Source organism: Strigops habroptila, chromosome 21 (assembly GCF_004027225.2).
Source record: "Strigops habroptila isolate Jane chromosome 21, bStrHab1.2.pri, whole genome shotgun sequence".
NCBI classification, from domain to species: domain Eukaryota; kingdom Metazoa; phylum Chordata; class Aves; order Psittaciformes; family Psittacidae; genus Strigops; species Strigops habroptila.
In genome coordinates, this window is record NC_044297.2 from 1,858,309 (window position 1) to 1,871,497 (window position 13,189).

The following is a 13,189-nucleotide window of genomic DNA, read 5'->3' on the forward strand; positions in this document are numbered from 1 at the left end:
CCTTCTGGAAGGAGAACAGGTAGTGACAGACCTCAGGTTTAAATCGCCATGAATCCAGTTGTCCTGAAGAGCTGGGAAAGCTGTGCAGCGTAGAGGAACCAGGTAGAAATGTTGCTCACTGTGCATGGCTGGCTTATGCTTTGAATTTCTCTGTTTTACAGCGGGATCTGTCTGGCCACAAGAACATTGTGGGATACATTGATTCCAGTATAAACTCCGTCAGCAGCGGGGACGTGTGGGAAGTGCTCATACTGATGGACTTCTGTCGAGGTGAGTGTTGTTCATTGGGGATTTGCCCCTTTTCAATGCTTACACAGCATCTTCCTGTAAAAAAACCAAGCCTCTTCCTAGGCCTGGCCTTTCCTTGGCTCCCAAGGAACTGCTCTGCAAAGCAAAGCTAACACTGGATGTGGAGAAGAGGATGATGTGTGAGGCTATGTTGACTCTGTTAATGGGATTTGTACCGCCTTTGCCCCTGCCCGGGGTGGTCCTAAATCCTTTCTGTTGTGAAGGACAACCCTTCAATATGTGTTGCTGTTCTCCATAGGCTGATCCACACAAGAAGTGGCTGTTACAAAGCTGTAGAATGAAATTCTCCTTCACTTTATATCATATTGCAAGCTTTTTTCCACTTCAGCCTGACTTAGGATTGTTCTGGAAGAAGCACGAAATGGATAAGATGAAGCCAAGAAGTATTCCTCTTACCTCTGACCTTTTTGCTTGGCTGTCTCTAGCCACACAGGCTCTTCCAGGCTTTTCCAGATGTCCCAAAGCTTTGATCTCCTGTGGCTAGGATGCGGTGTTTGGAAAATGACATGCTCAAATGCCTCTCACAGGAATAGTGTTAAGCAAAAACAACGTTTTGACCAGGTGACTTCACAAGTCTCTGGCTGCTTTTGGATGGTGGCAGCTGATGGAAATAGGTATCCATGGCACTGTTTGGCTTTTAGCTGAAGCCAAGTGCATTGTAGCATGAACAACTAGATGCTAAAATGCCTTTAAACACGTCTGTGTTCTGCCATGCCCTCTTTGCTGCTTTGTTTTGATGCAGGAATCCTGCCTAACTGCATTGGGTTGGTTTGCTGGTAAAAGGAAGAGCCTTATGTGTAGTTTTGCTGAAGGAATCATTACCTAAGCTCTCTGCAAGCCTAAACCTAAGTATCACAAGGAGAGTTGTAAGAAACAGGCCTGGGCAGTGTTAGTAAATCCTTACTCTGCTCCAGGTTGCAGAGCTCGTGGTGGAGGGAAGCACAAAGCCATAGCAATCCACAATGCACTCCCTCCAGCTACATCAGCCTCCCCTCTGACCTAAAATCTGTCTTTCTAAGGTGTTTCCTTCCATCTAAAAGGTGGAGAGCTGCAAGGTGGTTGTTTCTTGTAGCCGAGGCCCTCAGTGCCGTGGGTTAGTGGTGGTCTTGGCAGTGCTGGGGAATGGTTGGACTTGATGAGCTTAAAGGTCTTTTCCAGCCTGGTTGATTCTATGATTCTCACATGGTTTGCTCTTGCCAGCTGCTCTGCTCAGCACACATCTGCCTCTGTCTCCAACATTCAGACTGAAGCACAGGAATTGCTGTTATATGTTGGGTTTTCCCTTTTGTGGCTAACAGTTTCCAAAGCAAATCAGTGTGTCTTTGTGTGCAGAGCTGCACTCACTTGGACTGGGAAATGTTTGCAGCTGTAATGTTTATTAGGCTGAGCTTTTCTTTTGTACCATGCAGATGCCCTTTTCTGACGCTTGGGATGTGAAATGATGCAGTTTTGCTTTGCCAAAGGTTCAGAAAGGAGATTTTCCCCTGTGTATATAGGGTGCTTTGAGAGGGGAAGAATCGAATTGTTTTGGAAAGGCCTTGACAGCAGCAAAACCTCAAAGTTGAGGCAAATTCAGGACTCATTCATGAAAACTTGCTTTTGTTTGTCTGGAGTTTCCCTTGTTCCAGCTGGATTTTGTTTGCTTTGCCAGTCTATGACTTTAGCCAAGCCACTTAGTAGTGTATGGGGGTTTTAGTATCTCACTTTCTCCCTTCTCTTGCTTACATGTGGCAAACTGTGGACTGTGGGTGCCCCATATTCAGCCTTTTAATTCTCTAATCTGACCAAAAAAAAAAAGTCTTATTTTGAAGAAGAAAGGAAAAGATGTGGCTTAGAATCACATTTGAGTGTTAACACAGGCAGGTGACTGCGGGCCTTACAAGCTAAGTTGCTGCTCTTGTTCAAAGCCAAGATGAGATGTAACACCCCCTGCCAGACATGCAAAACCCCCCTGGGATTTAGAGGAGGAAATGAGAACAACACAAGATGAATAAGAAGCCTCTGGGGAAGGTTTGGTATTTGAACTCCTGAACTGACTGTACAGCCACAATGTGGGGAGCAGACAAAGACAAGGGACGTCTGGTAGGACCGGGGCTTAGACCAGGCCAACCCTCGCTTGGCTTCTGTTTGTCTGGAGTTTTACCTTGTTGCAGACATGTCCCTGCTCTGATTCTTGGTGCTGTTTGTGCTCAGGGGGTCAGGTTGTGAACCTCATGAACCAGCGCCTGCAGACGGGCTTCACGGAGACCGAGGTCCTGCAGATCTTCTGTGACACCTGCGAAGCCGTAGCCAGGTTGCACCAGTGTAAAACCCCAATCATCCACAGGGATTTGAAGGTGAGTTGTGGATTCCACTGATACAGCAGGGAGTGGGCATCCTCCTCAACGTGTCTGTCTGCTGCCTACGCCACGGCAGACAGGCTTTGAATGCTGGTACTGTTGTTAGCAGTGAGGAAGAGTGGGCATAAATATCTCTCTCTACTGGAAGATAAAAACAGAAATGAGCCTCTCATTGCTCCTTACCATATGTTTGCCATCTAGAGATCTACTTAAAGCACACAAATGTTGGTGAATAATTCTGGTTTGCACAGATAAAAGTATCCGATGAATTATTCACCATGACTTTCTACCACCTGAAACACTAAAGATGGTAGAAGGTAGGTAGCAGAAAGCAGGCTGTAAATTTGCTTCCTGGCCCCACATTAAAAAGATCCTTCCAGAGATGTTGGCCTTGGGGCAGGAGTCGTTAGAAGCTTTTGAAAGTGGCCTCTAACTCTCTTGTTGACCATGAAAGTGCATTGTAAAACTCCTGTGTGCTTAGCTGGGAACAGAGGGGATTGCCTTGGAAAAATCCCATGCCTATCCTCAAACAAACAGAAAGATGTTCCCTTTCTTCTCAAGCAGCTCATAAAATGCCTGAATAACGCATTCAGCCAAGGAGGAGGCTCCTGTGTGCATTTGAAATTCAGATGTGCTTTGTAGGTCAGGCTCTGTTTTCAGAGCCCTCAACAGATGTTTGTTTTGTGCTGTTGGTTTATAGGAGCAAAAAGACCCCACATGTGCCAACGAGAGCCAGGTAGTGCAGGGAGGGGGGAGATCCTCAGGGTTTGGTATGATTTAACGTGTTTCATGAGGCTTAGGAACAGGGAGCTCTTCAGATGATGTTAACCCTGCTGTTACCTTTTGGCAGGTCCCTGGGAGGTTTTAATAAGGAACAAACTCATTGTGTGGCATGGGAATGAATGCTGGGACATCTGTGGTGGATTAATGAGTTGATCTTGAGTGTTGCTTTCTACACTGAGCTGCAATTGAAATAGGCTGTTAGAGTCTAACATGCAGCCCACTGCTGTGTGCTTAGATCAGTAAAGCTTCTGCAAGGCCTGGCTCTTGGTAAGCTGTGCCCAAGGAAAGAGAGTTGGCTCTTCTCTGCTTCGTGGCATGTTTCCCACTGAACTGTTGTATTATTTCTGTTGTGATGGCCTCTGCAGCTCCACTCTCAACTGGGAATCTAAGTGCTAACACAAAATGAATGATTTAGATATGTTTTCACTTGGAGTTCAAACTTAGTAATGCCAAGAGGGAGCTGTAATTCCAACAGAGAGATTAGAGCCAGCAAAGCTTTGTACAAGTTCTGAGTGTAAGGAAAGGCATCATCAGGTAGGTATTTTGTTGGGGTGAACAGAACCCTGTTGAAGAGTGAAGATGTTGACTTTGGGGTTGGAGGCTTTTTTTGCCTTTGATGTTGCTCTAATGCTGGAGGCTCCTGCCCAGAAAGCTCTGCCAGCAGAAGGGATAGGGTGAATAATCTCTAAGCCCTTTCAAGTGCAGCTGGATTAGCTTCAGTGGCCTGTAGCTGTGATTCTGAACTAACCCAACAGGCTTTGCCTAAAGCGGAACAACCTCTTGTTGGCACAACTGGTGGTATGTAACCAGCAGCTGGGGACAACACCTTTGAGCAGCATGGCTATAAGCAAAAGTGGACATCTCACTGCAAATAAAGGCCATGAAAAATACAGCCTGTGATCCCTGGGGTGTTTGGTAAGGTTTTCTTTCCTGATCATAGAATCCCAGCCTGGTTTGGGTTGAAGGGACATTAAAGCTCATCCAGTTCCAACCCCCTGCCACAGGCAGGGACACCTTCCACTAGAGCAGGTTGCTCCAAGCCCCTGTGTCCAACCTGGCCTTGAACACTGCCAGGGATGGGGCAGCCACAGCTTCTCTGGGCACCCTGTGCCAGCGCCTCAGCACCCTCACAGGGAACAGCTTCTGCCTCAGAGCTCATCTCAATCTCCCCTCTGTGTCAGGTTAAAGCCATTCCCCTTGGCCTGTCCCTACAGGCCCTTGTCAGAAGACAGTGGTGATGGTTACCCCTGAGGTGCTGTGTCAGCCTGTCCCTGTGTGCTCAGAGCTGCACGATGTGCTGCCACAAAACCAGGTGTATATTGATGCTGCTTTTCCCTAGGAATTAGGAAACCCCTCACATGCTGCCCCTTCTCTAGTTAGGACCCCTATAGAGGCACTGTAAGCCTACAGGCTTGCCTTGGGTGCTTACCTTTGCTTGTTCTTGCAGGTTTTTCCCTTGCCCTCAGGGTTCATAGGCAGTTGCTGCTGCAGAGCCTTCCCTGGAGTAAGAATTCCTGTTTCTTTATGTTAGGCCTTTTAAGAGTGGAGAACAAATGGCCAAATCTTCTTCTGGCTATGTGTTAATATTACCCTGGCTGTGAAGTCTCTGCTTTGAAGTTGGAATCTATTAAGAGAAACTATAACTGTCAGGCCCCAGAGGAGTAAGGTTAGTGAGGTGGAGGGAGCACAAAATCTGTCTGTCCCTGCTGATAACTATTTACACAACTACCCTCTACCTAGTGGCAGTTGTTTGCATAACTTGTTTTATATTTAACCTTGTCTTTCCAGCCTCACATCCTGTACCTCATGTTGTGAAAAGCACCATCTTAGAGCCAGCTTTGATTCCTACAGCTCGGAGCTTTCCACAGCGAGAGGTCTCTTATTTTACCTGTGGAGCTTCTAGTCTGACCCCATCTTGCTCCAGGAGCGGCTTGTGGATGAGTGGCTGATTTTTCTTGTAGTAGACACCCAGCAGGATACACCAAAATACTCTCTCAGTCAGCCCAGAGGATGCTGTTGATCAAAACATCTTTCTCCTTCCCTTTCCCTGCTTTCTGAAGTAAGAAAGTTGTGCTCTCCTCTTAAGGATTTAGTTTCTTCTGCTTTCCTTTTAGCAGCAGCAGCATCTCCCGCTGTTGCTCTTCTCTGTGGTGTGATAAGACAGTCACACTGTGCTGCTGTTATCTCGCTGCCTTCCAGCACCCTGCTTTGTAATGCCAAGTCTTGCCCTGGTGCCACCAAGAAGCCTCTGCCTCGAATCAGTTTGGCTGGATCTGTGTTCAGAGTGTGATGTGTAAAATTCTGGAGTCCTCTATTGGGAAACCCTTGTATCGACCACGTTAAGCATATGCCTGTGCCAAAATCAGTTAGTGCTCTTAGATGTCACATTGCATTAATTTCTTGGCTATGAAATAGTAAATAAGCTTTCAGAAGCAACTAGTGAGTGGTGCCACAGGAGAAGGGGATGTTGAACTGTCTCTAGAGAGTGGAAGGTGCAGGAAAGCAGTCTGAGAGTATACCTGGGTCATGCATCCCACCCAAATCAGCACGTGAGCTTAGAAGCACTTGCCTTAGAAGCCATTGCTCGCATAAGAAGATAACGAGTGTTGATTTTGCTAGTTAGACAGGTTTATTCCTTATCCCTCACCAGTATGTGTCTGTACAGTCTTACAGAATCCCAGCCTGGTTTGGGTTGGAAGGGACCTTAAAGCTCATCCAGCTCCAACCCCTGCCACGGGCAGGGACACCTTCCACTAGAGCAGGTTGCTCCAAGCCCCTGTGTCCAACCTGGCCTTGAACACTGCCAGGGATGGGGCAGCCACAGCTTCTCTGGGAAAAGTCTGTGCCAGCGCCTCAGCACCCTCACAGGGAAGAGCTTCTGCCTCAGAGCTCATCTCAATCTCCTCTCTGTCAAGTTAAAGCCATTCCCCTTGTCCTGTCCCTACAGTCCCTGATGAAGAGTCTCTCTCAAGCACCCTTGTAGCCCCCTTCAGACCCTGGAAGCTGCTCTGAGGTCTCCACGCAGCTTCTCTTCTCCAGACTGAACAGCCTCAAGAGTCTTCTTACAACTTCAGATTTTAGCAAAGAAAAGCATTTGTTTCAGAGGGTAAAGGCAGGAGCTACATACTCATAGTTTCCCTTAAAGGTGATTTTTTGGGGGCATGAAAATCTGACACAGGGCACGTCAAAGACTGCAGCTGGAGTTGCAAGCATTGAGCAGTGCTGGAAACTGACTGCGAAGGCACCTCAGACTTCTCAGCCAGCTAAAGTGGAAGGGCTCTTCTGGAAATGTTTGCAGGGAATAGGGAATAACCCTATCAGTGTTGATCTCGGGAGAACATCTGTGTGTGGTGCTTTATCCAAAGCAGATGGATGGCGGAGGGGGAAGGGGTGTTGTTTAACCCTTGGTTTCAAGCCAGTGTTTCCCCCCTCAGCTGCTCTCATTTGGCTGCGTTTTCTGGTGCTTAAAATGCTGACTCCTTCTTTTTCTTTCCTCCTTGTAAAGATCAGCCTTGCTGGGGAGCTCTGCTTCCAAAGGCCTTTGTTAGTCCCCAGTTCTGTGGTGGGTTTTGGGAAATAGCTGAGCGCTGCGTTTTATCTCATGGCTGTATCTGAGCATTTGACATTGATTGAAGATAACTACATTAAAAATCGTATGCATTCCCTTGAGAGAGCATCTTGTTAATGCCACTGTACAGCTGAGGAGCTGGAATAGAGGGCTGCTCTGCCAAAGCAAAGACTGAACCTGGGTGTTTCCACATCTCATGTCAGTGTTGAAACATTTAGACAGCTTTCCTAGGTGGATGCAAGCTGGACTTTTGTTACTGCGTGATTAAGTGTGAGTATTTAGGGGAAAGGCAGTGACTCTGCTGGCTTTATTTCCTTACTTTCAGCTCTCCCAGGTGTTGGTTTCAGCATGTGTTTCAGTTGTCTCATTCCAAGCTATATCTAAAAGAAAGGGCTCATCTTTTCAGCAGCCTGGAGGAACCTCTGCTGTGACAACCACTGTTCATGGGGCTACCAACAGGGCACCCAACACATTCTGATCACAAACAACATAAGCTGAGGTTGGTTTTGAATGAGTGACACGTGAGATGCAGGCAAAGAACTGGAGAGGTGTTATAATTTCATGAAGCACAGAAGTGTGTGTGCACTCATCCATTTGCCTCCTCTCTGCCTCACTAGACAGCAAGGAGTTAGAGCCCTTCATATTGCTGTGGACAGCTTGTATTAGCTGTCCCTAAATGAGATGCCACACTGTGGGTCATCATACTTCAGATGAGCACTAAGGAGACCAGGACACAGTTCTTGTCCTGAAGCACGTGGTGGTCTTAGCAGAGGCAAGGTAATGTGCTTGCAAAAGGAGAAGGGAGAGGTGGCAGAGGGAAGACAGTTCATAGTTATAACTATGCTTCCCTGATTTGACTTCTATTTCAGGAGATGTGACAGAGTTTTGATGCCTATTTCCTTTGCTGTCATGTTATGCTTTTATGTCAGACATCTCTGATATGTCTTCAGGCACTAAAAGCCCTGGCTCATCTGCAGAACATGAAGGAGTTTTTGTCTGATTCTCTGTTTGTCTGTGATGCTTGTAGGTTGAAAACATCCTGCTGCACGACCGTGGCCACTATGTCCTGTGTGACTTTGGAAGTGCCACTAACAAATTCCAGAACCCTCAAACAGAAGGGGTGAATGCAGTAGAGGAGGAGATCAAAAAGTAAGTGTGCTTTTCCTTTGCAGCTCGGACACGGTTTGTATTTGTAGTGCGTGCTGCAGGTCAATTAAATGCCTGGGGGAAGGTGAAACAATAAACTGAGCTTGATGTAATTGCTTTGGACCTGAAAGACTGAGGCACTAATGCAGAGAAGTTGCCCACCTTGAGGAGGTAGCGACGTGTTCTGTTATGTATGGGGTCTATCTCTGTCCTTCCTCTATCTTGGCTTCTTTGACCTGTGAGACAGCAGATGACAGAATCCCTGTCCTCCACGAGCCACTCATCATAAATCCTTGCAGTGACTAAGGGAACTCGTGGCCTGACTCCTCAGCTCCTAAGATCCTTGAGGTGTTTCATCTGGCTCTTGCCCCACACACGACCAGCTCTATGGTAGCAACCAGGTGCACCCTGATGCTTTCAAGAAGGGAACTTAGGTGGCAGTTCAGTAGGATCTGGATGAAGAATGAGGCACTGTCCAGGTCCTTGGTCTTGCTTTAGTTGTAACATCACTGCTGCAGACTTTCCAGTTCTGTTAATGCAATGTTCTGGCTAGAAAAGAGCATGTTAAAAAAATGAGTGCAAATGCTTCCTTTTTATTAGGATTCACTTCCACCTGCATGGATTTCCTAGACTTACTTGGCTGAAGCTCCCAGTCTGGCTTTGCAGTCCCTTTGGAGTGCCCTATTTGTACACTTAGTAACAAGCCTATAGAAACTTTGCCTTTAGCAATGCTTTCTTGTGATCAAGGTGAAGAACACGCGAGGTGCCGCAGCAGAAATGATAGATGTACTGATAGGAAATCTTCTCACAGCAGTCTCTTCCACTGTGGTGCAGTTTCTAGCTTTTCTATTTGTTAAAAAGAGGCAGATTCTACCTATATTTGTGATGCAAAATAACCTTTCCCTTGAGCACAATGACTCTGAGCAGGACTCTGGGTATGGAAGCCTATTTATTAGGAGCCCTGTATCCAGTTACAATCTTTGTAATACACTTGGCCAAAGCCCCAGCAGTGAGGACATTGCAGAGGACATTTGGCTGCTGACCTTGTTAATACTCTGAATCCTTGAATATTTCTGTTCTAGTTCCTAAAATGACTGCACAGTTTCATGAGTGAATTGCTTGCTTTAGGCAGGATCTTGGTCACTGCTTTGGTTCCACAGGGCAGTTTGCAATGCTTGGGATGTTATTGTTAGAGGGATGCAGCAGATGCTGTTGGTAAAAGATTTCTCCAATAGAATATCATCTTTAGTATCCCTTTCCTTAAAATGAATAGGGAAAGAGTGAATTTTTGGGAATGTGACACAGTGGAAATGCATCTTACAGCCATTTCCAACTCACTGATAGACCTTTCTCTTACAGGTACACTACGTTATCCTACAGAGCACCAGAAATGGTCAACCTGTACAGTGGCAAACTTATTACTACAAAAGCAGACATATGGGTACGTATCAAACCCACTCAACATCATACAACCAGACTGCAGCTTGTTTTCATTACCATAATGACAGGGTAACTTTCTGGCTGGGGCTAACCCAGTTTCCTTAAGAGACTGGACAGTTTCTGAGGAAAGAGTTTCTCTGCTTGATGTTTCCAATCAGTTACTGCTGAGTAGGGTGGCTTGTGGATAAACCATGCGTGCTTCTTTGCATGCTACTTGCAGTGTGGTTTTCATTTAGAGATGTATGAAATCCCCGGGCTGAACGGTGCAAACCTGATTCCATATCATGAGTTGAAACAGGAAATTCAGAGGACTGTGACTACTTGTGCCTGAGTTGCTTTGCAAGCATGTGAAAACAAAGTTACTGGTCAGAATTTAGTAGGAAACAGATCTTTCCCCTAGGAGCAATAGTATGCTTATCCTGGATAGTGTCACACAGTTAGTTTGTCAAACCTGGCCAAAGCCCAAGCTTTTGCACTGCTGTTTCTAATGATCAGTGCAGTCTTGCCCTGCTTTTCATGTTGAGAGCAAAATGCAACTGGGGTGTAATCCATTCCTGGTTAAGCTGGTGAAGGATGGAAAGCTTCCCTTTAGTTGGATTGGAGATGAAGTCTGTGCTGTTTGTAGTGCAAGTGGCAATTCAGCACATGGAAGGTGTTTAAATTCAGAGCACGTTTGCAGGGTTTAGGAAGCCTTGAGCTAGGAAGTAAGAAGGCAGAAGCAGAGTTTTAATGTATCCTCAATAGCTCTGCATCTGCAGATACAAGAGGGAAAATTGCTGGGAAGAGTCCTCTGTCCCCTCTTGAGCTCAGCTCGGAGGCAGGAAAGCAGCAGCTCCTGGGGGGCTCTTGCTCTGCTGGGTTCAGCAGGAGCTTTGTAGGACCAGGCTCTGTACCAGTGCTGGGTCACTCCCCTTGGGGTTAGAGACCTGGAGAGGGGGCTCACAGCTATAACAGCATGGAAAGACTGTCAGGGTCTCAAAGGCAGCCAGAGAAGAATCTAGGATTTGCCCTCCTTCCTGTGATAACATGGAAAGGAGGAGACCCAAAGGCTCTCCTCTTCCTGGCGTGGAAGGAATTTTGTTCCAGTAACCCACTGAGTGTTTCCAAACCAGCATGTGGTGTTCTGCACAGTGGGGCCTCGACTTCAAGGCCTGTTGCAGTGTTTGTCCTGCTGGAAACCTCCCTCTCCTTAAATCTTATCAAGGTTATCTTAAACCAGAGTGCAATTTGATTGTGAAATCCGATGACAAAAGATAGAAGCTGCTGCTGAGTTGCTTAGGATGGGGAAATATTTCCCCCCTCTTCCCTCTGAGGTGGTGGGAGTGTTTCATAATTAGCCTTTTGTGCACAACTTGGATTTTCTTTTGCAATAGGTGGTGGTTCTTGCTGTCAGAAGCAGCACAGGAATAGATGGCAGGGTGATATAACCCTGCAGCCTGCAGCCGTCTGTGTGTAGCTCTCCCTGGAACCCATTTATAATGGTTGAAAGGTTGAACTTCAGCTTGAGCACGGTTTGGATTTTTCTGTGTCAGAAAACATGTATTAAGGATGATGGTTACCAGTTCTTTTTGCTATTACTTTGCCTTTTCCTCCCAGCACGTGGCAGAAACAGGCTTTGCCTGTGTCGTGGCATGAACGGTCACACTGTGTAGTGGTATTTGGAGCTCTGTGTGTGATGCTGCTCACACAGTCCCCCGGGTTACGGTGTCTCAGCCTGGAGAGGGAGAGCTCGTCATGTATTTATCTACCTGTGTAACTCTGCTTGTTTCCAAGTCCATCACAGGGATGTTAAAATGTGGCTTGATGCCACGTGGGACCCACGCAGCAGAACGAGCTGGAGACTTCCCCTCTTATCTACGAGGGTATTTGAATTGTACCATTCCCACTTTGTTAAATCCTTTGCTGTGTTGTGTCTCTTCAGGCCCTGGGCTGTTTGCTGTACAAGCTGTGTTACTTCACCTTGCCCTTCGGAGAGAGTCAGGTGGCAATCTGTGATGGCAACTTCACCATTCCAGATAATTCCCGGCACTCGCAAGACATGCACTGCCTCATCCGTGAGTTCTCTGACAGTGCCTTAAGCCCCTTCTGCACAACTCAAGTGTTTCGTTCTGGTATTTCCTGCTCCTACAGTGAAACTGGTGGGGTTTCTCTTCTTTTAAGACACTTCCTTGCACCCAAGGGTGGTTAAAGTAGCTTAGGGATCACTCTTTGAAAGGCAGTTCTGACAGAGGTTTCTGTTTGGCCAGGCTGTCGTGAGCTCTGGAAAGGCAGGAAAACAGACAACCATTTGGTTTAGGAGCCCTACAGGAACTTGCACAATAAGCCTATTTATGTAGGAACGTATTTCTCCAGTAATAAATCTATTTGGATAAGGAACTGAAAGGAACCACAGTGACTTAAGACGAGCGATAAGAATTCATCTTCTGTGAACTGAGAAACAGAACTGAAATGATTTATAAATAACCCACTGACTGGAGTGAATGTGTAATGAAGGGGACAATGCACTGCTCTTGGCAAAGCTGGGGCAGCTCTCTTGTTTCCAGCACAGCATTTGGTTTTATTTTTCTTTGCCCAGCCACAATCTTGACTAATACAGACTTGGATGTGTTTGCAGAGCAGCCTGGTATTTTCTTTGCTTATGTGGTGTGGATATGCAGTGGTATATGTGGCTGGCCTGTCTTCCTGCCCTGCTGACACACCAGCCTTGGATCAAGCTCTTTTCCTGCAAGGTCACTTGGAAATGCTGAAAACCAGTGCTATTCCCTGACTAGGCTGGCTTCCTTTCCCCTCTTTGCCCTAGAGCCTTCAATAGCAGCTACAAATTGCTCATAACTGTATTGGAACATACATCCCAGTCCATTCTGACTCTGCCTTGCCCCTTTTTGAGCTGCCCCTGGTGACCGGCTCAGCCCTGCTGAGGTGCCCTTTGTAAGAGGCAGAGCACCCCGTTAGCATCAGTCATGCCAAATGTAGAATCATAGAATGGTTTGGGTTGGAAGGGACCTTTCAAAGTCATCTGGTCCAACCCCCTTGCCATGAACAGAGCCATCTTCAGCTAGATCAGGTTGCTCAGAGCCCTGTCCAAGATGACCTTGAATGTTTTCAGGGATGGAGCATACACCACCTCTCTCTTCCTTATCTCTAGTGTCTGATACGCTGCCACAAATGGCTTACGTGAACCTGTCTGTTCTGCTGCTCTGATATTAAGCATCTCTGTCTCTTAAAGGGTATATGCTTGAGCCAGACCCTGATAAGAGACCTGATATTTATCAGGTCTCCTACTTTGCATTCAAACTGGCAAAGAAGGAATGCCCGGTCCAGAACGTCCAGGTGAGTGGCAAAGGAGTGGATTGATGCAGGGCTTTGTGGGAGGAGACTGGGGGTGCCATTTGCTGAATATTGAGTATTCTGCTGGATTCTGCCAATTCTTCCCCAGCTCTGACATTGGGAGGGTCTTTCTTTTTTAATTAGCAAAGCTATTTGGGCTTTTGGGGTATTTTTTGGGGGGGAATAAGGGCGGGAATCAGGATTTTCTTTCGTATGTTGTGTATTTCTGTTCATCCCTGATTTACCTCCTCACCCAGTTACCAGCGTGAGGTCAAGC

At 46.7% G+C, this 13,189-nt stretch overlaps 1 protein-coding gene across 1 annotated transcript in view; it reads left to right on the forward strand.

Moving 5' to 3' along the window:
- Positions 1-13,189, forward strand: part of AAK1 (AP2 associated kinase 1) — a 78,962-nt gene that overhangs the window by 29,858 nt on the left and 35,915 nt on the right. Inside the window, exons 3-8 of the mRNA XM_030509878.1 lie at positions 162-270; positions 2,503-2,645; positions 8,027-8,148; positions 9,505-9,586; positions 11,507-11,639; positions 12,812-12,915. Of these exons, the coding sequence (XP_030365738.1) occupies positions 162-270; positions 2,503-2,645; positions 8,027-8,148; positions 9,505-9,586; positions 11,507-11,639; positions 12,812-12,915 (693 nt within the window). The remainder of the gene's footprint in view (positions 1-161; positions 271-2,502; positions 2,646-8,026; positions 8,149-9,504; positions 9,587-11,506; positions 11,640-12,811; positions 12,916-13,189) is intronic.